Source organism: Danio rerio, chromosome 24, assembly GCF_049306965.1.
Source record: "Danio rerio strain Tuebingen ecotype United States chromosome 24, GRCz12tu, whole genome shotgun sequence".
NCBI classification, from domain to species: Eukaryota; Metazoa; Chordata; class Actinopteri; order Cypriniformes; family Danionidae; genus Danio; species Danio rerio.
In genome coordinates, this window is record NC_133199.1 from 39,278,160 (window position 1) to 39,301,228 (window position 23,069).

General features: G+C 36.0%; 2 protein-coding genes and 1 long non-coding RNA gene across 4 annotated transcripts in view; 1 reads left to right on the plus strand and 2 right to left on the minus strand.

The window, feature by feature from the left end:
- Positions 1-317: 317 nt before the first annotated feature.
- LOC141380759 (uncharacterized) lies at positions 318-1,974 on the minus strand. The gene is made up of 2 exons (XR_012399513.1): positions 1,874-1,974; positions 318-907 (listed from the first exon to the last, which is right to left on the minus strand). It is a non-coding gene; the product is annotated as an uncharacterized lncRNA (long non-coding RNA).
- A 161-nt stretch (positions 1,975-2,135) lies between these two features.
- cebpd (CCAAT enhancer binding protein delta) lies at positions 2,136-3,347 on the plus strand. Its single transcript, NM_131887.1, is given in 1 exon segment — positions 2,136-3,347. A coding segment is annotated over 1 exon segment (843 nt). The 5' UTR covers positions 2,136-2,278; the 3' UTR covers positions 3,122-3,347.
- A 1,187-nt stretch (positions 3,348-4,534) lies between these two features.
- spidr (scaffold protein involved in DNA repair) overlaps positions 4,535-23,069 on the minus strand; it is a 130,873-nt gene continuing 112,338 nt past the window's right edge. Inside the window, exons 17-20 of one of the 2 annotated variants that reach the window (XM_073941013.1) lie at positions 16,190-16,280; positions 13,869-13,983; positions 8,908-8,958; positions 4,535-5,006 (exon numbers count right to left, since the gene is read on the minus strand). In XM_073941013.1, the coding sequence (XP_073797114.1) occupies positions 4,890-5,006; positions 8,908-8,958; positions 13,869-13,983; positions 16,190-16,280 (374 nt within the window). In that variant the 3' untranslated portion in view covers positions 4,535-4,889. The remainder of the gene's footprint in view (positions 5,007-8,907; positions 8,959-13,868; positions 13,984-16,189; positions 16,281-23,069) is intronic. The other variant, XR_012399512.1, reaches the window with a different exon arrangement.

Consider the following 23,069-nt stretch of genomic DNA (forward strand, 5'->3'; position numbering starts at 1 on the left):
ATATTCCTATTTGCATTCTGGACGTTACAGGATGAGTGACATAAAGACACCCTATCTGCTGTTTGGTCTCGCCCGACATTTTCGCGGGAAAGAACATCAACAGAGTATAAATAGTAGTAGTTCCTCTGGTGTCCACTAGATGTCCGTGTGGTTGACAAGATGAAACTCCTGAATCTCAGTGAATGACTGTTTAGCACATTATTGAACGTTTTATAAACAGAAGTGAAAGTCAGAAAAACCAAACATTTACTTTTAAAAAGCTTATCAAAGTGGATTTTATTAATTATATGTGAAATAAAAACAAATATTACAACGTGTTGACTGCATATTTATCTGCTTTATTTGACTTATTTTGTTTGTGTCGTCACACAATATAAACTAATATGACGATGATAAAACAAAAAATCTTAAATTATTTATTCATTCATTCACTGGTCATTCACATATTGTGATAACAGTATAATAAAACATAATGCAAAGACATTCTTTCACTTATAAATGCTTTCCAACACATGCGACATGCAATCATTCAATCATGTTTTAGAATATGTACTATAACACAAATAATAATAATAATAATAATAATAATAATAATAAATAATAATCCTTTTATTATTAAAACCAGCAAGAAGGTCGCTGGTTCGAGCCTCGGCTGGGTCCCTTGGCATTTCTGTGTGGAGTTTGCATGTTCTCCCCATGTTGGCGTGGGTTTTCTCCAAATGCTCCAGTTTCCCAAGCAGTCCAAACGCAAGCTAAACTGTCCATAATGTATGTGTTTGAATGAGTGTGTATGGATGTTTCCCAGTAATGGGTTATAGCTGGAAGGTCATCCGCTGTGTAAAACATATGCTGGTTAAGTTGGCAGTTCATTCCGCTGTGGAGACCCAAGATGGGGTAAGAGACTAAGCTGAAAAGAAAATGAATGAATAAATAATTTTAACAACAAAATACCACCCATATATCTTGATTTTCTTGATTAAAATAGTGACAAAACAATAATTAACGTTAACAACAAGAGCATTGATAAAAAACGTATTTATTATTATATTATTATTAATATAAACTTATTGTTATTATTAAAACGTATATTTATTTACTTGCATTTATTTACTTTGATAGTGGTGCATACATTTATTTATTTTCAAATACGCTTCTAATTCAAAAAAGCATTCAAACTTGTGTATATATATATATATATATATATATATATATATATATATATATATATATATATATATATATATATATAAATGGGGTCAGTATGATTTTAAAATGTTTTAAAAATAAGCTTCTTCAGCTCACCAAGCCTGCATTTATTTGATCACAAATACAGTACAACTTGTAAAATTGTATGTTATTGCATTATAAAATAACTGATCAAAAGTAGTTTATAATTAACTTTAATCATTTATTCCAGTGATTTTAAAGATGAATTTTCAGCTTTATTACTCCAGTCTTCAGTCACATGATCCTTCAGAAATCACTTTAATAGTATTAATAATAATAATAATAATAATAATAATAATAATAATAATTTATTATTATTAATATTATTATTAACGGTAATAGTAATAAAAGCAATAATGACTGGAGTAATAATTTCAATTGAAACTACATACAATAAAAAGCAGCTATTTAAAATTTTAATAAATATTTAACAACTGGAAAAAAATAATTTAATAACTGCTGACTTGATGAACAGGATCATTATCTTAAAAAAAAACGCATTAAGATAAAAGAAACTGACCCCAAACTTTTGATCGATACTATATATATATATATATATATATATATATATATATATATATATATATATATATATATATATATATATATATATATATATATCTCAGAGAGTGTCAGACGCACACACACGCTTGCAAACCGACAGACAGGCGCATTCAGACATGTCCTCGTGTCCTACAACACGCAGTTCTGACAGGCTGTTCTCGATCTGCTCCTCTGTGTTCTGGTAGGCGTACATGCACACCCGACTCTCCTCAAATAGGAGCCCGGGAGGAACATGTGACTGACACTGGACATTCACTGGCTTCTGCGAGGGGGAGGAGAAGCGCTGACGCAAACCGAGCGCTCGTACAAATGCGCGCGGACGGCGGAGATCTCGATAGAGCTGAGAGAAACTTTTAGCACCTGTTCCAGAGGCAGAACTTTTGGAGATACGCGCGGGCTGCGCGAAAACCAGCGCGTGAAAAAAAGACACACTTTCCTTGGGACAGCCAAAGGGATTCATTCACAAGGGAATTTTTGTGCGTATTTAATGGTGACTTCTGCTGCGTCCATGTCTGACATGTACAATCTGGACTCGCAGTGCGTAACGCCACCATGCAACATGAGCTGGGCCATGGAGCCTGCCAACTTTTATGATAATAAAGGAGATGCAAAACCAGGAGAGAACAACAACAACAACAGCAGCAGCACTGGCAACATGATGGAGCTCAGCAATGCTCCTGCTATCTATGACGATGAGAGCGCCATCGACTTCAGCGCCTACATTGAGTCCATGTCAACGGTCCCGTTGGAGATCTGCAACGACGAGCTCTTCGCAGACCTGTTCAACAATACTGTAAAGCAAGAAAAGCCTGACTTTTACATGTCCAACGCGTTTGCGCACAAGAGCGCGGAGAGGCACCTGGAGGGTTTCGGAAAGGGCTCGTTTTGCGCACCGATTAAGAAGGAGGCGGACTGGAGCGACAGCGAGCACTCCTCGTCTTTACCGTCGCAGATCGAGGCGTGCGCGCAGACCTCCGTCAACTTCATGCACACGGGACAGCCGACGCCCCCCACCACACCTGAGCCCGAGCCCGTGGCACACAGGAGGCCAGGCAAGGAGAAGGGCAAAAAGAACGTGGACAGGCACAGTCCGGAGTACCGGCAGCGGCGCGAGAGGAACAACATCGCCGTGCGTAAAAGCAGAGACAAGGCGAAGCAGCGCAACTTGGACATGCAGCAAAAGATGATCGAGCTGGGCGCGGAAAACGAGCGTCTGCACAAAACCATCGACCAGCTGACGAGAGAGCTGAGCAGCCTTAGAAACTTCTTCAAACAGATGCCCGAAGCCTCGTTTGGGTCGGCGGCGCGCGCGGCTGTTGACAGTCGGTGACGCACGCACGCGCAAAAACTGCGAAAAACAAAACCCTGCCAAAAACATACCTCAGTGAACTTGTTCTTCTTGTAGCAGACGCGCTTAAAGTTACACGTTAGACGACGATGATGGACTTTTTGTGAAAGCTTCTTTTGTATTCTAAATTATTACAGAAAAAACTTCATATATGTTTTTATGGTACTTGTTTTTATAATTCCCTGAAACTTCGTATTAATGCCAGAGCATGTTTGAAATTGTACAGTGTGTACAGATGCATAAATAAAACGATGTGAATTTGAAAAAAACATACACGTGAACGCGCATGTGTGTAGGGGGGCGGGTCTGAGGGGGCGCGGTCTGGTGAAAGGTGTAGCTGTCAGTCAGTTCCAAAACCCGAATATTTTTAGTTCTATGCGTGTTAAAAATAGCGATTTTGGGGGATTTATGAGTAACAAAGATAGTTTGTGGTAAACATTAAAGAGATCCTTTAGTGTTTAATGTCACAACTGCTGCTGCGTTTGATAGTCAGGTTGGTAAACAAGGGCTAAAGCCACCAATAAGATGAAAGTTGACAGCAATATTTCAGCTTGTTATTAATAAATGAAAAATATTAATATCCAAAGCTGCATACTTAATGTATTTACATATAAAACCTTTTCATTTATAGTCATTCACTGTCAAATGGGATGCTTCAAGCAGCAAAAATCTATAATTTTTACAGAAAGCATCTATTAAAATGTTATTTGGTGTAGCAATATTTGATGCAACAAATAAATAAGTAAATAAAAAAGACAAATCTTATTAGGTGTTTAGAATACGCTGAAACATTTGAAACATTCAAAGATATTTAGGAGACTTTTACTGACTATTTAACTGCAGTGCAGCTACAAAATACACATTAATGATCAGTTTTTACCCACTTGTAGAACTTTACTTCTGTGCAGACAAGCCAGAATAAACATGTTTAATCAGTTTTTGCATAAATATATCCGTTGCTAAATGATGATTGAATATTATTTCATCTATACTTTGACATTTTATATGTATAGATGATATTTCAACCATTAAAATAGATGCTTTTCATACTTTTAATTTGCTTTCTGTTTATATAAAATTAATTTTATATGGACAATAAAATGTGCCATCTCTTGTTTTTTTACCGTAGAGTAATTACTGTCAACAATTTAAAAAAATAGGAATAAAATGACATTTAAATATGAGTATTTTGTTATCAAAACAAAAATAATCAATGGTTATGTTAGTGAAAAAAATAGCATTGGTTAAGCTGAAATGAAAATAAAATCATTTGAACATCATAAAATCATATCTAAAATCATTTGAAACATCATAAAATTATATCTAAAATCATTTGAAACATCATAAAATCATATCTAAAATCATTTGAACATCATAAAATCATATCTAAAATCATTTGGTGGCAAAAAAAACATTTATTTATAGTAAATATGAGCTATCATGAAGTGCAGCAAAACAGATGAGAGTGTTAATTGTGTACAGCTTAACTTAAACGCCACCATAATGTGGTTAGAAACAACTTTTGCCTCAACACAAAATCTCTTTCATCAGCTGGATTTACCGCAAAAACATCTTAATAATAATTCATTTCAACATATTCCAGATCAATATGACTCGGAATAAACATTCAAAAAGTAGTTTGAGTGAAAGTGGTTCAGTCAAGGCTATTTTTATCACATATACTCCTTCAGAAGTAATGCATGACTAGTGTTGGCTGATTCTTCAGTAATAATAGCAGCAGATAAGCGAGCTAGTCAAAGGATAACTCCTCCAAACCGATCCAAACAGTCTGACTCCTGTTCACAATGTGGACGAAGGCGCTGAGAGGACCGATCTCTGAGCCAAGAACATGCTCCACATTGTGGCCCTGTTAAGTAAACAGATCACACACGCGCGCACACACATAATCGCGCACACGCACACGCACACACACACACACACACTTAACTTTCAGTTTCAAACAGACATTGCGGCAACATTTTAGCTCAAATATCAATTCTTCCTATTAACTAACTTTTTACCTGCTTATTACTTATGATATAACTTACGATATTGGCTGTTTATTAGTACTTAGACTGCAAAAAAAACTCTTGTTTCTAGTCTAAATATTAAGACTGTAAAATATTTAATGACAAAAAGTCAATCATTTTTTGTTAATTAAACTTATTTTAATAAATTATTCAGGTTTCAACTAAAGTTTTTAAGTGACACAAAGTCAATATCTATTCTGTTTGATGAAGAAAAAACAAGATTTATTTGCTAACCCAATTGGCAGATTATTTTGCTTGTTTTAAGAAAAAACTCACTTAATATTGGCATATTTTTTCTCAAAACAAGACAATATGTTTTGCTTCTTGACATAAGAAATTTTAGATATTTAGACTAGAAACAAGACAAAAAAAATCTAAGCAAGAAAGAGTATACATTTCAGGAAAAAAGTTTAACATTTTTAATACATGGGTCTTTCCTATGTTTTTTAGTACTATTTATGAAGTTATTATGCAGCATGTTGGATTGTGTTTTTTAATGCTGTTTCTAAATGATTTGTCTCTTTATGTGTTTGTTGTATCATGAAATGCTACTACCCTAATCTAATTGCCCCTGGTGGGATTAATAAAGTTGATAAACTTAAACTCAATTGGTTTACTCGCTGTAAGTAAGTTTTTACAGTGTAGGCAATATATACAATATAAGACAGAAAACCTAGGCTTCAGAAATAATAAGTCAAAATTAGCTGATTTTAATTATTATTTTTTGATAAAGTGAAAATTAATTTGACAATGGGGTGAGTAAACTAATCTTGTTTTTGCTTTGAAATACGTTTCTTTGTTAGCAGATTGTTTGGCTTGTTTTCAAGAAAAACTTGTCTAATTTTAATATATTATTTCTGAAAACAAGACCCTATTTGATAACACTTTATAATAACTACACACTCTAAATCATTTATTAAGCATTAGCAAATAGTGAATTCATTATCCGTTAAGCATTAACTCTACATTAATAAACGTTAGTAAGCAGTTTATAACTGCAGCTACAAATGCTGTTTTCTTGACTTATAACCACATTTAAAATGAGCTTAATAATTGTATTTTTATACTTAGTAAATGATTTATTTTTCATTACCAAATTAAGTATTGCATTAATTACAAACCAGTTGTATTTAAGAGTAGTTGAGGGTTTTTAGGATCTTTCAGAATGAGTTAGTAAATGATTAATAAACTATTGAAATCAACATTTATATGTCTTATTATTCAGGCATATAGTCAACTAATATGTTGGTAAATGCTTTATTAACTCAACTTCATGCAGTTTTGTGACCTAATCTAAAGTGAGGACTATTCATGCTTTATAAATCCCTTATAAGTGACAAATGAACGCTCAGTTAAATTCTAAACAGGAACAATGACATTATTCATTCCTATTCAATTAAAGATACACAAATGAAACTGTACTTCAAATAAAAAATAAATCTTTGCAACTTGATCTAAAATAAAATCACTGTAGATTTTAAACATTACATTTTATTACATTGTTTAATTATTGTATTGTTGTTTTATCCAGTTTTGTTGTATTTTAACACTTCTGTTATTCAGCAATGTTTAAACTTTACAGTAATTTTACATTTTAGAAAAGATTGCAAAGATTATAGTTCATTTGAGTCTGAGCCTTTATTTGTCATTTATAAGGGATTTATAAAGCATAAACAGCTCTCACTTTAGATCACAAAACTGCATGAAGTTGAGTTAACAAAGCATTTATTAACATATTAGTTGACTATATGCCTGAATAATAAGACATATAAATGTTGATTTCAATAGTTTATTAATCATTTACTAACTCATTCTGAAAGATCCTAAAAACCCTCAACTACTCTTAAATACAACTGGTTTGTAAATAATGCAATACTTAATTTAGTAATGAAAAATTAATCATTTACTAAGTATGAAAATACAATTATTAAGCACATTTTAAATGTGGTTATAAGTCAAGAATAGAGCATTTGTGGCTGCAGTTATAAACTGCTTACTAACGTTTATTAATGTAGAGATAATACTTAACGGATAATGAATTCACTATTTGCTAATGCTTAATACATGATTTATAGTGTGTAGTTATTATAAAGTGTTACCCAATATTTTTGCTTGTCTAGAAAATGCTTCTTGATTCAAGACCTTTTAGATATTTGGATTACAGAAACAAGACAAAAAGTCTAGGAAAAGCATTTTTGGAGCATAAAAAGTAAACAAAGCATGATCTTATTCTACTTCCCTATTCTCTTTACCCAGCTACCTTAATAACTATTAATAAACAGAAAATTAGGAGTTTGCTGAAATAAAAGCCATCGCCAGTGGTTTATTATTAGCGAAAAAAATGCTTTTCTTAATTAGAGACTGTGGGCTCCATTTTGACGATCCATGCGCATGCTAAGTGCAGGGCGCAAATGCATTAAGGGCGTGTCGGAATCCACTTTCGCTATTTTAAGGGCAGGAAAATCCGCTTTGCGCCACAGCACATGGTTTAACAGGGTTGAGCTTATTCTCTTAATGAGTTATAGGTTTGTTTTGAGAATAAACCAATCAGAGTCTCATCTCCCATTCCCTTTAAGAGGCAGTTGTTTTACAGTTGTTTACATGGCGGACTTTGTAAGTGGAAAAACTGAACGCTTCACTAGCGAGAAAACAGTTAAACAGAGCCTCTACACCACAAGAATAAGAGATGAGGCTCCTCATTCTTTACTTTCACTTTCACTCTCGTGGATAGGAAAACTTGTTGTACACACAGATATCCATTACCCTATAAATAATTAATTTTGTTTGTTAAGCTCAAAGATTTGTTTCAAAACTGTTTATAAATTCAGTTCTAATTTCCAGCAAACAAATAAGTGAACAACAATAACGAAGTGTGCTCAAAAACCTGAGTTATATCCAAAAACACATGCTGTGCCCCATAAAGTCTAAAACCTGACAGGTGGGCAAATCTAAGCTTGTTTTTATTAAAACAAATATAAATATGTATATAATAAATAATACTGCTAATAATAATAACATTATACAAAAGCAAATTGTCATGAATGAACTGAAAACGCCCCCCAAGATGAAGAACTCATGAAGGCAGTGGTTTTTATTTATGTAGGCTGGAAAATAATAATTTTTGTAATATTTAAATCCTTTAATTCTTTTTCATATGTAAAGATATTGTTGTTTTGCTGTACATCCTGTATGTATTAAACAATGTGTCAGCGAGGCTCACAAATAACGCGCTATTGAACAGTGTATTTTAGTTTCTCAAAATAGCAACGCGCCAGCAATGCGGCTTAACATGCCTCCTTGTTTAGACCAGAACGCCTATGGGCGCACATATGAGCGCAAATGCATTTGCTATTTAAACAGCGTAGTGCAACACTCTTGCGCCAAGCTGAAACTAGCAAACAACATTTGCGTCCCGCCATGCGCCTCATTGCGCCGGGTGTATGATAGGGCCCTTTGTCTTGTTTTTGATCCAAATATCTAAACTAAAAAATTTAATGACAAAAAGTCATGAACTTATTTTATGTTGATTTAACTTAAACGTTTAACTACATTTTTAAATTACATTTCATTTATAAAAAGTTAATATTAATCTTAAGTTTGCCTGATGTATGTTGAGATGCTAGAAGATAATTTGATTCAACTAATATCTTGATTCAAAATTATAGCCTGCTTTCTTTCTTTTTTTAAGTCAGAAATGAAGAAAACATAAAAAACGTGCAAAAAATGACACCTTCTCACCTCAGAACTTCTTGTCGAGCTTAAAAGAGACTTGATGGTTTTTTGCTGCAACTGAAACACATGTACATCAATGCATTCATTTCATCAGATTCATGCAATGTGGCGGAACTGAAAAAAAAACAGTATAAAAACTGCATCTGACCTCGTCTACTCAAGCATTTTGAGCAATTTGCACTTGACAAAGTAAAGGCCTCATTCATGTAAAATGCAATGCTTATTTGACATGGTAATAATGGCTTAGAACAAAGTATATTTAAAGTCCGAATTATTACCCCTCTTGAATTATAAGCCACCCTGTTCCTATATACGCTTTTCCCTGATTAAGCAAAAAATATTTTGCTAAGACATTTCTAATCATAATAGTTTTAAAAACTCATTTCTAATAACTGATTTACTTTATCTTTGTCATGATGACAGTAAATAATATTTGACTAGATATTTTTCAAGACACTTCTATACAGCTTAAAGTGACATTTAAAGGCTTAACTAGGTTAGCTAGGCAAGTTAGGGTAATTAGGCAAATCATTGTACAACAGTGGTTTAATCTGTAGACAATCGATAAAAAAATACTGTTTAAGGGGGCTAATAATATTGACCTTAAAATGGTTTAAAAATGAAAAACTGCTTTTATTCTAGCCAAAATAAAACAAATCACTTTCCCTAGAAGAAAAAAAATATTATAGGAAATACTGTTAAAAATTTCTTGCTCTGTTAAACATCATTTGGGAAATATTTGACTATATAAGACTAAAAATTGTTAACAATTCTGACATTTAAACTGTAAATAAGTTTTTAAAAATCTGACTTTAATCAAAAATGAATGCTTCTTGAAAAAAGTCGATGGAATAATTAACATTGAGTTGTGCCACTCAGTGGTCCAGATCTGTCCTTCGGCCTATCTTAATTTGTGTTCTGCAGTGAGCGACACACATTTCTGATCATGTTTGAGAGGTTTATCTTGTTAAATCTTTTCCATAATATGTGGCTCTCCACTTCCGCTGAACCGTCCAGGAAACAAAACTGAGTGTAGATAAAACGCTAGATGAAGAGCATTGGGGTTTCAGCAAGAGTGATAAAATCATGCTAGCTTGACTTTATTTTTATTATCGTGAAGTAATTTGAGATGCAGATGCAGATGCTTCACTGCAGAATTCGAAGGATCTCACAAAACCTTTCACGAAGAGGTCTGGCATATACAGTTGAAGTCAGAATTATTAGCCCCCTTTTGATTTTGAGTTTCTTTTTTAAATATTTCCCAAATGATGATTAACAGAGCAAGGACATTTTCACAGTATGTCTGATAATATTTTTTGTTCTGGAGAAAGTCTTATATGTTTTATTTCGGCTAGAATAAAAGCAGTTATTAATTTTTTAAAAAACATTTTTGGGACAAAATTATTAGCCTCTTTAAGCTAATATTTTTTTCCGATAGTCTACAGAACAAACTATCATTATACAATAACTTGACTAATTACCCTAACCTGCCTAGTTAACCTAATTAACCTAGTTAAGCCTTTTAGTGTCACTTTAAGCTGTATAGAAGTGTCTTGAAAAATATCTAGTCAAATATTATTTACTGTCATCATGGCAAAGATACAATAAATCAGTTATTAGAGATGAGTTATTAAAACTATTATGCTTAGAAATGTGCTGAAACAATCTTCCCAGAACAGAACAGAAATTGGGGAAAAAAATAAACAGGGGCGCTAATAATTCAGGGGGGCTAATAATTCTGACTTCAACTGTATACCCCTCCAAAATAAATGTAAGACGGTTTTTTATTTAAATAATAAATAATTATTAAATGATTGAAATCATAATTGTTTATATAAATAATAAACGACTAATATGACTTATTAAAGTATTTTTATTTAAAAAAACACTCAATGTTTAATGTTAATGCTAAATGGACTGTAGAGCAGTGGTCACCAAACTTGTTCCTGGAGGGCCGGTGTCCTGCAGATTTTAGCTCCAACCCTAATCAAACACACCTGAACAAGCTAATCAAGGTCTTACTAGGTATACTTGAAACATCCAGGCAGGTGTGTTGAGGCAAGTTGGAGCTAAACGCTGCAGGGACACCGGCTCTCCAGGACCGAGATTGGTGACCCCTGCTGTAAAGGGTCGGCAGGACGTTCACTCTGTAAAGTCTTCAACCAACTAGGCCTAGAAGTAGCAGCTAAGAAAAGAGCCATTAAGTCAGTTTGTGAAGCTGCAGAGAAAGCCACAAGATGGCTATGGATAAAGAGGGCAGATCCATGGGTGATAGCTACTGTGACTGAAGTTGGGGTCCGATCAACCTCAGCTGGGTCACCTGGGCGAGAGTGTCTGATGTTGAAAGATCCGAAACACCCTGGATACATCACTGACGATGCGTCCCAGTGCATCTAGAGGATGTGTATCTTGCACACTGATATTAATGCAAAAGGTATTAAAATAATTTACTTAAACATTTAGGAGCTGCACGGTGGCACAGTGAGTAACACGTTCACCTCACAGCAAGAAGGTCGCTGAGCTCGGCTGGGTCAATTGGCGTTTCTGTGTGGAGTTTGCATGTTCTCCCCGTGTTGGCGTGGGTTTCCTCCGGGTGCTCCGGTATCCCCCACAGTCCAAAGACAAGTGTTACAAGTTAATTGGGTAGGCCAAATTTACAATAGTGTATGTGTGTGAATAAGTGTGTATGAATGTTTCCCAGTGATGGGTTGCAGCTGGAAGGGCATCCACTGCATAAAACATATGCTGGATAAGTTGGCGGTTCATTCCGCTGTGGCGACGCAGATTAATAATGGGACTAAGCCGAAAAGAAAATGAATGAATTTATAACTTAAACATTCATTCATTCATTTTCTTATTAATCTGGGGTCGCCACAGCAGAATGAACCGCCAACTTATCCAGCAAGTTTTTACGCAGTTAATGCCCTCTGGGAAAAATAACATAAACATTTAAATAATATTGATTCATCACAGTGTTTGCTGTACACTCTTTAATTTATGCCTTAAAATAAAAACTAAACAAAACACCAGATATGACGTTCTTTAACACTAGTGAAAATCTAGTAATCTAATCAAATTTAGCCAAAAATAATTTAAAAAATATATATCAGCAGTAATAAAACAGATTGTGAGAAATATCTGATACTCATTATTATTATCATCATATTCATCATCATGACTGGCTTATTATTGTTATTATATTAAAAAAAAATCCTTAATCTGCTTAGTAGTTGTGTTTGCTGTACCGTCTATAATCCCTTATGTGAACCAACAAAATTTGCTTTACAAATATAAATATACATTAGTATGTCATATTCTAGAAAAATTAAATCATTTAAAGTAGTGCTGGGGCGAACCAGTGGCGCAGTAGGTAGTGCTGTCGCCTCACAGCACGAAGGTCGCTGGGTCGCTGGTTCGAGCCTTGGCTCAGTTGGCGTTTCTCTGTGGAGTTTGCATGTTCTCCCTGAGTTTGCGTGGGTTTCCTCCGGGTGCTCCGGTTTTCCCCACAGTCCAAAGACATGCAGTACAGGTGAATTGAGTAGGTTAAATTGTCCGTAGTGTACGAGTGTGTGTGTGAATGTGTGTGTGGATGTTTCCCAGAGATGAGTTGCGGCTGGAAGGGCATCCGCTGCGTAAAAACTTGCTGGATAAGTTGGCGGTTCGACCCCGGATTAATAAAGGGACTAAGCCGACAAGAAAATGAATGAATGAATGAATGAAAGTAGTCTTTTGCCTTCAGAACTGCCTTAATCCTTCGTGGGATAGATTGAACAAGGTACTGGAAATATTCCTCAGAGATTTTGCTCCATATTGACATGATAGCATCACGCAGTTGTTGCAGCTTTGTCGGCTGCACATTCATGATGCCAATCTTCTATTCCACTACATCCCAAAGGTGCTCTGTTGGATTGAAATCTGGTGACTGTGGAGGCCATTTGAGTACAATGAACTCATTGTCATGTTCAAGAAACCAGATGATTTGCGCCTTTATGACATGGCGCGTTATCCTGCTGGAAGTACACTGAGTACACTGTAGTCATAAAGGGATGGACATGGTCAGCAACAATACTCTAGTAGGCTGTGGCGTTGACACAATGCTCAATTGGCACTAATGGGCCCAAAGTGTGCCAAGAAAATATCCCCCACATCATTACACCACCAGCTTGAACTGTTGATACAAGACAGGATGGATTCATGCTTTCATGTTGTTGATGCCAAATTCTGACCCTACTATCTGAATGTTGCAGCAGAAATCGAGACTCATCAGACCAAGCAACATTTCTCCAATCTTCTATTGTCCAATTTTGGTGAGTCTGTGTGAATTGTAGCATCGGTTTCCTGTTCTTAGCTGACAGGAGTGGCACCCGGTGTGGTCTTCTGCTGCTGTAGGTTATCCGCATCAATGTTAGATGTGTTGTGCGTTCAGAGATGCTCTTCTCCATACCTCGGATGTAATGAGCGGTTTCAGTGATTTCAGTTACTGTTGCCTTTCTGGAACCAGTTTGGCCATTTTCCTCTGACCACTAGCATCAACAAGGCATTTGCGCCCACAGAACTGCCTTTTAACTTTGCCATGATGAGAGTACATAATATTTTACAAGATCTTTGTCAAGATACTAGTTTTCAGCTTAAAGTGACATTTAAAGGGTTAATTAGGCAGGTTAGAGTAAATAGGCAAGTCATTGTATAACAGTGGGTTGTTCGGTAAACAATCGAAATAATATATTGCTTAAAGAGGGCTTATAATATTGACCTTATAAAGGTTTTAAAAAGTTGAAAGATAAAACCAGATTAAAAAATACTATAGGAAATACTATCAAAAATGTCTTGCTCTGTTAAACATCATTCAGGAAATATTGAAAAGGAAATTCACAGAAGGGCTAATAATTCTGACTTCAGCTGTATTTTGAAATATGAGCAGGGCATGTTTTTGTGCAGTCCACTGTGGATTTCTGCCATGATCTCACCTTGATTTTGACGGTACAGTGGCTCAGTGAAGAGCAGCTCAGAAACACCTCCAGCTGCATCTTTGTGCTGGGTTCATCCATCACTGCTCCACACACCAAACAGAGGAATTCTTTCCTAGAAACGACACACACACGCAGCTTTTATTGTTGTTTGTCAAATGTTTAGAGTCTTTTTTCAGTTCGAGGGCTCAAAGGCTCTATGATTCACCGCTTCAGCTTTACTCTTACGCTGGAATGTGAAAACAATTTAGCTTTGCGGTGGGCTGTGATTACAGCAGACGTAATGGAAGCATCTTACACACTAAAGTGGCCCATTATGCTATTTTATAGATTCCTCATTCACTTTTGGTTCGAAGGTTTTTAGTACAGGTTCACCTTCATCCAACTTAAAAAACAAATAAATAAATGAAAACACTTCTGATTTCTCATAATTCCCATTCCAGTATCAGCTTTTCTCAAAGTGTCTGAAACGCGTGGTTTAAGGATGCAATGCAATGCAATTCTACTCAGGTCTGATTGGTTAGACATCCCAATCTGCTCTGATTGGTCAGACATCACAATCTGCTCTGATTGGTCAGACAATTCTACTCTGATTGGTCAGACATCCCACTCTGCTCAGATTGGTCAGACAATTCTACTCTGCTCTGATTGGTCAGACATCCAAATCTGTTCTGATAGGTCAGACAATTCAACTCTGCTCTAATTGGTCAGATATACCTCTCTGCTCTGATTGGTCATACAATTCCACTCTGCTCTGATTGGTCAGACATGCCAATCTGCTCTCATTGGTCAGACAATTCTACTCTGATTGGTCAGACATCCCACTCTGCTGAGATTGGTCAGACAATTATACTCTGATCTGATTGGACAGACATCCAAATCTGCTAAGATTGGTCAGACAATTCTACTCTGCTCTGATTGGTCAGACAATTCTACCCTGATTGGTCAGACATCCCACCCTGCTCAGATTGGTCAGACAATTATACTCTGATCTGATTGGACAAACATCCAAATCTGCTCTGATTGGTCAGACAATTCTACTCTGCTCTAATTGGTCACACATCCCACTCTGCTGTGATTGGTCAGACAATTCTACTCTGCTCTGATTGGTCAGACATCCCAATCTGCTCTGATTGGTCAGACAATTCTACTCTGATTGGTCAAACATCCCACTCTGCTCTGATTGGTCAGACCATTCTACTCTGCTCTGATTGGTCAGACATCCAAATCTGCTCTGATTGGTCAGACAATTCTATTCTGCTCTGATTAGTCAGACATCCCACTCTGCTCTGATTGGACAGACAATTCCACTCTGCTCTGATTGGTCAGACAATTCAACTCTGCTCTGATTGGTCAGACATCCCAATCTGCTCAGATTGGTAAAACGATTATACTCTGCTCTGATTAGTCAAATATTTTAGTCTGCTCTGATTGGTCAGACATCTCACTCCGCTCTGATGGGCACTACTATATACATAAACAATATGTAACTATGTAAAATCAAAACTATATAAAGTGTTTATTCCTTTGACTAAAAGATAAATATAAGATATCACAAACCCTTCATTTTTATGTAAAGACTGTAGTGAAAACACAATTTTCTGACTTGTATCTTGTTGTCCCAAAATGATTTGTCTTTTTTATTTTAAATATGCTACACTGCATGTTTCAAGGCATTTCAAGGCAGCTTTAATAGAGAAAGAACTCGAGACTCAATAAACACTTTATTTTACTAGATGACGTAAGAAGGAATGTGCAGCTGTGATGCTGCTGGAATAAAGGCTGTATAAGCACTCTGAATTTGAAGGTATTAATATTAGTTTAATTATTAAGGATTTTAGTCCATATTTATTTAGATAGTTTTATTTCAGAGGTGTGCTTTTCCATTCATATATGCATTTATTTATTTTATTTTATTTATATTACTGAGGTGTTATTTCCCATTTATTTATTTATTTATTATTTTTATTTCATAAGTGTGCTTTTCCATTTATTTATATATTTATTTTGTTGGTTTTGTTTCAGAGGTGTGCTTTGTAATTTTTTTATTTATTCATTCATTTATTTATTTAAATAAAGGTTGACAATCAGGGTGAGATGGTCGGTTTCAAAGGTTATATGTTGAGATCTTCTCTAATTTTCTATTCTTATGTGTATGTATAATGTAGGACATATATTATGTGTATATTATGGCTTAAATCTGTCAGCCTATCCTAACATAAGACTATGCTGAAGTTTGATCCTCACTTAAAATTGTCTACCTTCTTTAAAGTTCATCACTAATAATTTCGATCTGTCTTAGCACCGACTTTAGAACTTACTCGTTTTCTCGAATCTCTAAATGGCAACTCTCACACCGACAGCAAATAGGCCAGGAGAACGCTGTGTTTTCATCCACCGCAACAATCACACCTGCAAAAAAAAGTACATTCATTTCACTCACACATTTGATTGCAATTACTTTGCTAATTAGCTGTACACTCTTAAAAACAAGCGTTCAAAATAGTGCATTTAATGCCATAGAACACAGGTGTCAAACTCAGTTCCAAAAGGGCCGCAGCTCTGCACAGTTTAGTTCCAACCCTAATTAAACACACTTGAGCAAACTAATTGAGTCCTTCAGGCTTGTTTGAAACCTACAGGTAAGTTTGTTGAAGCAGGGTTGGAACTAAACTGTGCAGGGCTTCAGCCCTCCAGGAATTGAGTTTGACACCCCTGCCATAGAAGGACCATTTTGAAACAACTTAAGAGTCTTAACAAGAGTGCGAATTACAGGGGGGTTTGGGGGGGATTAAACCCCCTAATTAACGATTGATCCCGCCTTTAAGGACATCAAAACAAGATGTATGGGTGGAGTCAGCTTTTTAATAGAAAGAAATAGCTTTCTCTGATCTATATCTTAAATATTAATAATTTTTAAATGTATAATATAAATATATATTAAATAAATAAATTTGACACATAAGTGGTTTAGTCTGACCTTCTGTAACCTCTAAAATAGTCACTAAATACCCCTCAAAGCACTGAAAGCATATACATTTTATTACAAAATTAGATGCAATTTAAATACATTCATAAATTTGATCCACTGAAGCATGTATAACCAAACTACTACTGACAAAGCACAATAAAAAACAATCCCCTAATAGTCAATGCATAATTCGCACACTCTTCTTAACCCTTGTGTATTATTCAAATTGACAATCCTTTCGTTATGTTTGTGGTGGTTTTTGCCCCATTGACTTCTATTATAACAGCATTTGTTGATTGCAAAGCCATGACAGCATATAATAATGCATTCTTGATTATTGGTATGGCTGGGCGGTATATTGAGTTCTGGGGATATATTGATATGATTCCCCAACGCAATGTAGTATTATCCAATATCTTCCATATCGATATGGTTTAAGGCCACACGTGCGCATTCTGCGTGAAACAGACCACTCCAAGGTAGCACGAGAGCTCCGCTTGCACAAATCGTCACTTTGGTATTATAAGGTTCTATCTGCGTTCTGAACGATTTTGAGATATTGAGCTTCAAAGTTTTTGCATTCCATAGCAAACAGTATGTGTCTAACATTCGTTTTTTAAAATAAAAGTCTTAAAATGTAAAAAACTCATTAAAAAAATCCCATAAATGTAAAAAAGTTGTCATTTATTCATTCAAGAACGACCCATCACTGAAGAACCATACAGTGCCAGTGTTGTATTAAAATTGGACTCCTGGATAAATCTGACACAGCACCTGCAGCTGTCACAGCAGTTCATCAGAAACCTATAATCCATCATTTCTTCCGCAATTGACAGCAAGAACAAACGTAGAAGCCTTGTCAAATTGATAAGCAGCACCTGAATGTGTTCAAAAGAATTAAAAACGCCAAAATGAGAGGAATTTATACCACATTTTGGAAGTGAAACCACCTCATATTCACTGATTATAAGTTCAGTATTTACTACACCACAGTCTCTTCTTTACATTTACGCTGTAACACATTTGGCTTAGCATTCTGTTCTGTTCTACATTTATATGCTTCACCAGCATTTCATCACAGTACTCTGAAACAATTAGGTTACTTCTCATATCTATAGTCTATTCGTTTTCATCTCCATATTTAATATTTAGTTAAAAAAAAAAGTTTAGTCAAAACAAAAGAAAAAGTGTAGGTTTTTTTACCTGGAGTGAAAGACTTCTCTTTAGATATCTTCGATATGTGCACTGCTTAATAATTGTGCACAATACATAATTGTAAATGTGTAACTAAATAAACATATACAGCTGATTTAATTGTTGTTTATAAATCACACAACTGTGGTATACAGGATTACTTATAACAACACTGCAATTGTGACATAAAATACTGTTTGTGCGTTTCATTTTTACATTAAATTTGTTGCGTCACTATTTAAGTGTGTTCCTTTTTTGCTCTGACAATATAGCTCTGTTTTCTATGGTTCTGTTTAATTTGTTATTTGCACAACAGCATAGCAGTATTTATTTATCAAAAAAAAATAAATAAATAAAATGTTCTGCAACAGTTTCAAGCAGAAGAAAAATCTGTACTGAACTTTTATTTATCAAAGATTTTGTGCAGCTGTTACGTTTGTGCAGCTGTTTATTTGTAAACATGGAGGAAAACACCTGAGTTTAAATTATATTTTGCTCAAAAATTATTTAATAATGTTTTATTAAAGGCTTTAACTCTCAAGTAACCATTTATGGGAAAATACAGTCATTCCACCTAAAAATACTGGGATATGATATTTTGCCCTTATCGCCCAGCTCTTATTATTGGTGGTTTTCCCTGTTGGGAAGAGGTAAAATCAAGCGGTAACCTCCCGCTCTCCCTCAGGAAGCCAATACGGAAGTAACTAAAACTGCAATTCATCCGAAATTCCGCTAGTCCTGGCTGCTCCTGGCTCCAAAATAGAACAAATTTCAATTGAGCCCAGGTGTTTACAGCCTGGTACAAAAAAGATTTTGGTTAATACAGCTAATATTACCCTTCATGACAACTGTGAGGGGGGGTGAATGTTTTTATAACCCATCCGTTTCCTTTATATTAAGTTATATTAAGTTTGCATAATTAAGGGCGTGGCCACTTGAGTGACAGCTAGGTCTCGTTGGTCGCCGTCACGTCACCTCAGCTGAATCCTGCAGATTAGCCACTGAACTCGGCATATTTATCGTATTTCTGTGTTGTTTTATGTGGCTTTACACAGTCAACTGCCTTTTGGACTTGCTTCCTACAATTATTAGATGGCATGGCATGCTGAGTGCACTTAATTGTGCTCACAAACCATTCACGTGGCCTCCGTTTCCCATGTGAGTAAAGTTATATACTTATATACCATCTCTGTACATGTATTTGTTTTATTTAGGATCATTTATAGTTTATATTTATATTTAGAGCTGTAATGCACTCCAGAATCTGTCAGATTGATTAGCTGTAGGCTCTAGAACCGTCATCTGAAGCGTTGTCATATAGTGTTATGCTGGATTTCATCAATAGTCTTACATTTACTAACACAGACTATATCTGAAGTGCTTGGAAGTAATTCGCGTTTTCCTCCTGTTGAAAAACGTCATAAGAACAATGTTTAGTGGCTCAATGTAATACAGCAGTGTTTTAAAAGTCTAAACACTTTATTGATATAGTGTACAACCAAGCACAAGTGGTCAGAATAAAAACGAGTCACAGGTGATAAAGTATTAAGCGTTCTCCCAAAGTAAAGTGTGTCTGAACCAGGTCCAAGCTAAATGCCAGCAGGTGTCTGTAGCCCCGCCCACTCTCCGCCTCTTTGCCCTTGTTTGGTATCCCGCCGTGGGTGTGATGACGCGCGAACAAAATGGCGACGGTTGGCCGCGCCTACTTGTGGCTTCTTTTGTGCTCTTTAGAAACCTATGGGTGACGTCACGGATACTATGTCCATATATTTTATATATTTTACAGTCTATGGGTAAAATGTGCAACTTGTACTGTTAATCAACATACAGTTGGCAGCATTAACCCTTTAGATAGGCTTTTATATAGAGTTCTATTAAGTACAACAGCAGATTATAGTGTGTGCTTAAATATCCTTACTATGTTTACTGTGTTCTGAGAGCTGAGCTGCTTATTTTGATTTTTTCAGACATAGTAAGATCAGTGCGCAAAGCTCTCTCTCGCACTTTATCACATACACACAGACTTTACTCCATTTTTAACTCCATATAAAAGCCAGAACTAAGCTTTTTTTTGCACTGTAACTGATGATAAACAGTAAAACTGACAAACTGTACTCCTCCCCAACAGTGAAAACCAGCAACAATCAAGAATGCATGATTATATGGTGTCATGGCTTTGCAATCAAAATATGTCATTATAATGGAAGTCAATGGGGTCAAAACAGCCCCCAACATAACGAAAGGGTAGTGATTTTGGCCAGATTGTACTGTTTTTGAAAATGTTCAAGCATTTTCCCTAAAATATGTGTCAAAATCAGATTTGCCACCAAAAATCATTCCATTTGCTGAAACGCAGAGAAAGTTGTGGCCAAATTTAGACTCAAAATCAGCCCACAGTGGATGAAAACACCCCAAACAGCACATAAGGGTTAAAAGACATGTAAAAAACCATCAGTGCAATGCAAAAGTACTTCAAGAAACCATAAATGCCAATAATGAGCGCCCTTTTAACAGTGTAGTCCTTAATAAGAGCTCATTTGTTTACTAGTTTCAGTTTATGCTTTATTAATGAGCCTCTTTACACTTATTTTTACTCCCTACCAAATAAATCAACACATTACTGCTATTTGTACCCTTCCAATTTGACCTACTTCTGTGAAATGAGTCATGAAATATTAAACATAATTTAATAACTGCTCATCAACACATGACCCAACAGCCTGTTTGTCTTCAGAGAAGTTTAAATATAGGATGCTTTCTGATAACTAGCATGGTAAAAAAGCTGAAAAGCGCAGCGCACAAGCACACATCTGTTACATAACACACATCAGGCAGCGATAAGACCCCAGCGTGAACCTCTGCTCTCTGGAGAATCCAGCGGCAGCAAGCCAAACGCTGAATTTGCTGACCACTGCAGGAGATAATTTGTGCTTGTTACACTTTCTAGTCAGATGATTGGTCTTATCTACGGGGTGAAACAGCCACAGAGATGCAAAGTCTAAAATATCGCATTAGTAGTCTATAATTGATGATCTACACATAATGTGAGCAATGAAAGCTGAGCATGACATAATAGAACAGAACAGAACATACATGCATCACGTCCAGAAGGGGTTTGAGCTTGAATAACTTTCTTTCAGCAGTGTTGAGTATGAATCTGTAATGCATTATGAAGCACTCGTTGCTGAGTTTTAACCAGTCCGGTTTTAGTGTTTTTAATGATTTTTAGTGTTTAAAATGACTGATTATGCGACAAGTTTTGGCAAACATTAGCGGCAAATTTCACAGCATTTCTTTTATTGTTTTTTGAGCGTCCAGCGACGCTCCAGGGACAGACGAGTCTTTGCTGAGGCCATCTTCTAGCCTCCACCACGGTGACTGAAGCTCTGTACAAGACTTTTGGCCAGCAAAGAAATTAAAATGGTCGTGCCCAACTGAGTCTGGTTCACTCAAGGTTTTTTTTCCTTCACTCCTATCAGGTGAAGTTTTTTTCCCTCTCCACTGTCGCCACTGGCTCGCATGGTTCAGGATTGGTAGAGCTACGCATCGATGAATTTGCTCTTCAGTGTTTGAACTCTCAGTAATGATTAAACCACACTGAACTGAGCTAAACTGAACTGAACTTAAACACTAAAAACTGAACAACACTGTTCCAGTTACTATGACCAACTATGTGAAGCTGCTTTGACACAATCTACATTGTAAAAGCGCTATACAAATAAAGCTGAATTGAATTGAATTTTTGGTGAACATTAACAAAAATGTACCTAATTTATTATTAATTATTCGACCTCCAAAACCATTGTCCCGGGAGAGAGCCCTGAGCTTGAAGTTTCTTGAGCCCTGGGCTCCCTCCCGTTTGGAGGGCGAGAGGGGAGCCTTGAGCTCAGGTAGATCTCGACAACTCCCCCTTGATAAGAGCTGATGACTAGGCCCACACGGAATCTGCGCGCGCAGAATTCCGCAGATTTTCCGCAGATTTCTGCAGATTTTTAGCCCATCATTAATTCTGTTTATTTACTTATTTACTTTTATTTTACTAATTTATTCAGTTTTTAATCAGTAATTTATTACTTTTATTTTATATATGAAGGTTTTAGTTATGATACTCCGCTGGATACTTCCAAAATAATTGCGCAGAAATCTGCAGATTTTTACCAACCTTCTCCGCAGAAATAGCAAAAAACCTCCGCAGATTCCGTCTGGCCCTACTGATGACTCAAAATTGAATGCTATTAAAAGATATGCTGGATTATGAGAGATTACCTGTATTGCAAAATTTAGATTTATCAATTTACTTGTTGTGCATGTTTTTGGAATGTGGGAGGAAACCGAAGGACCCGGGGAAAACCCACGCAAGCACAGGAAGAACATGCAAACTACACACAGAAACGACCACCGGCCTGTTAAAGGACTAGAACCGGTGACAATCTTGCTGTGAGGCGACAGTGCTAGTCACTGGGCCACCGTGCTGCCCTATGGAGGGAAAGGTGAAAAGGTAGGGGTGGAAGGCGGGATTCTTCAAATCGAAGATGACTGTAGTGAAAAAACCCTGGCTCTTTATAGTGGGTTAGGAATGGCCTGATTGGTGGATCATGCATGCTAATGCAGAACCAGCCGTGTTCAATCATAATCACGTGCTCCTCTCGAAATCAGTTTATGAATAAACTTCACTTATTCATACTGGACAACCAAATGCATTTGTTTAAGTGTTTTAGCAGACTTGCTAATTCTCAACACATGTCCACAGGAGGCTTGACAAAATTGACAAAATGAAGATATAATAAATGCATATACACAACATTAGAATTCCTTCCATAAAATTATTGAAGGCAAAAGCAAAGGCGGCATGATCCAACAAACTATTAGTAAACTATTTGTGTAAACACTGCTGTTTTGTTTTTAACCACTTATTAAGAACACTACTAAAAACATTGGTAACACTTTATAATAACTACACACTATAAACCTGTAGGGTCCACCCAGTTAGTCCATTGATGGTCTCTACTGGTGGATGAAGGTTCACTGCATGTTCG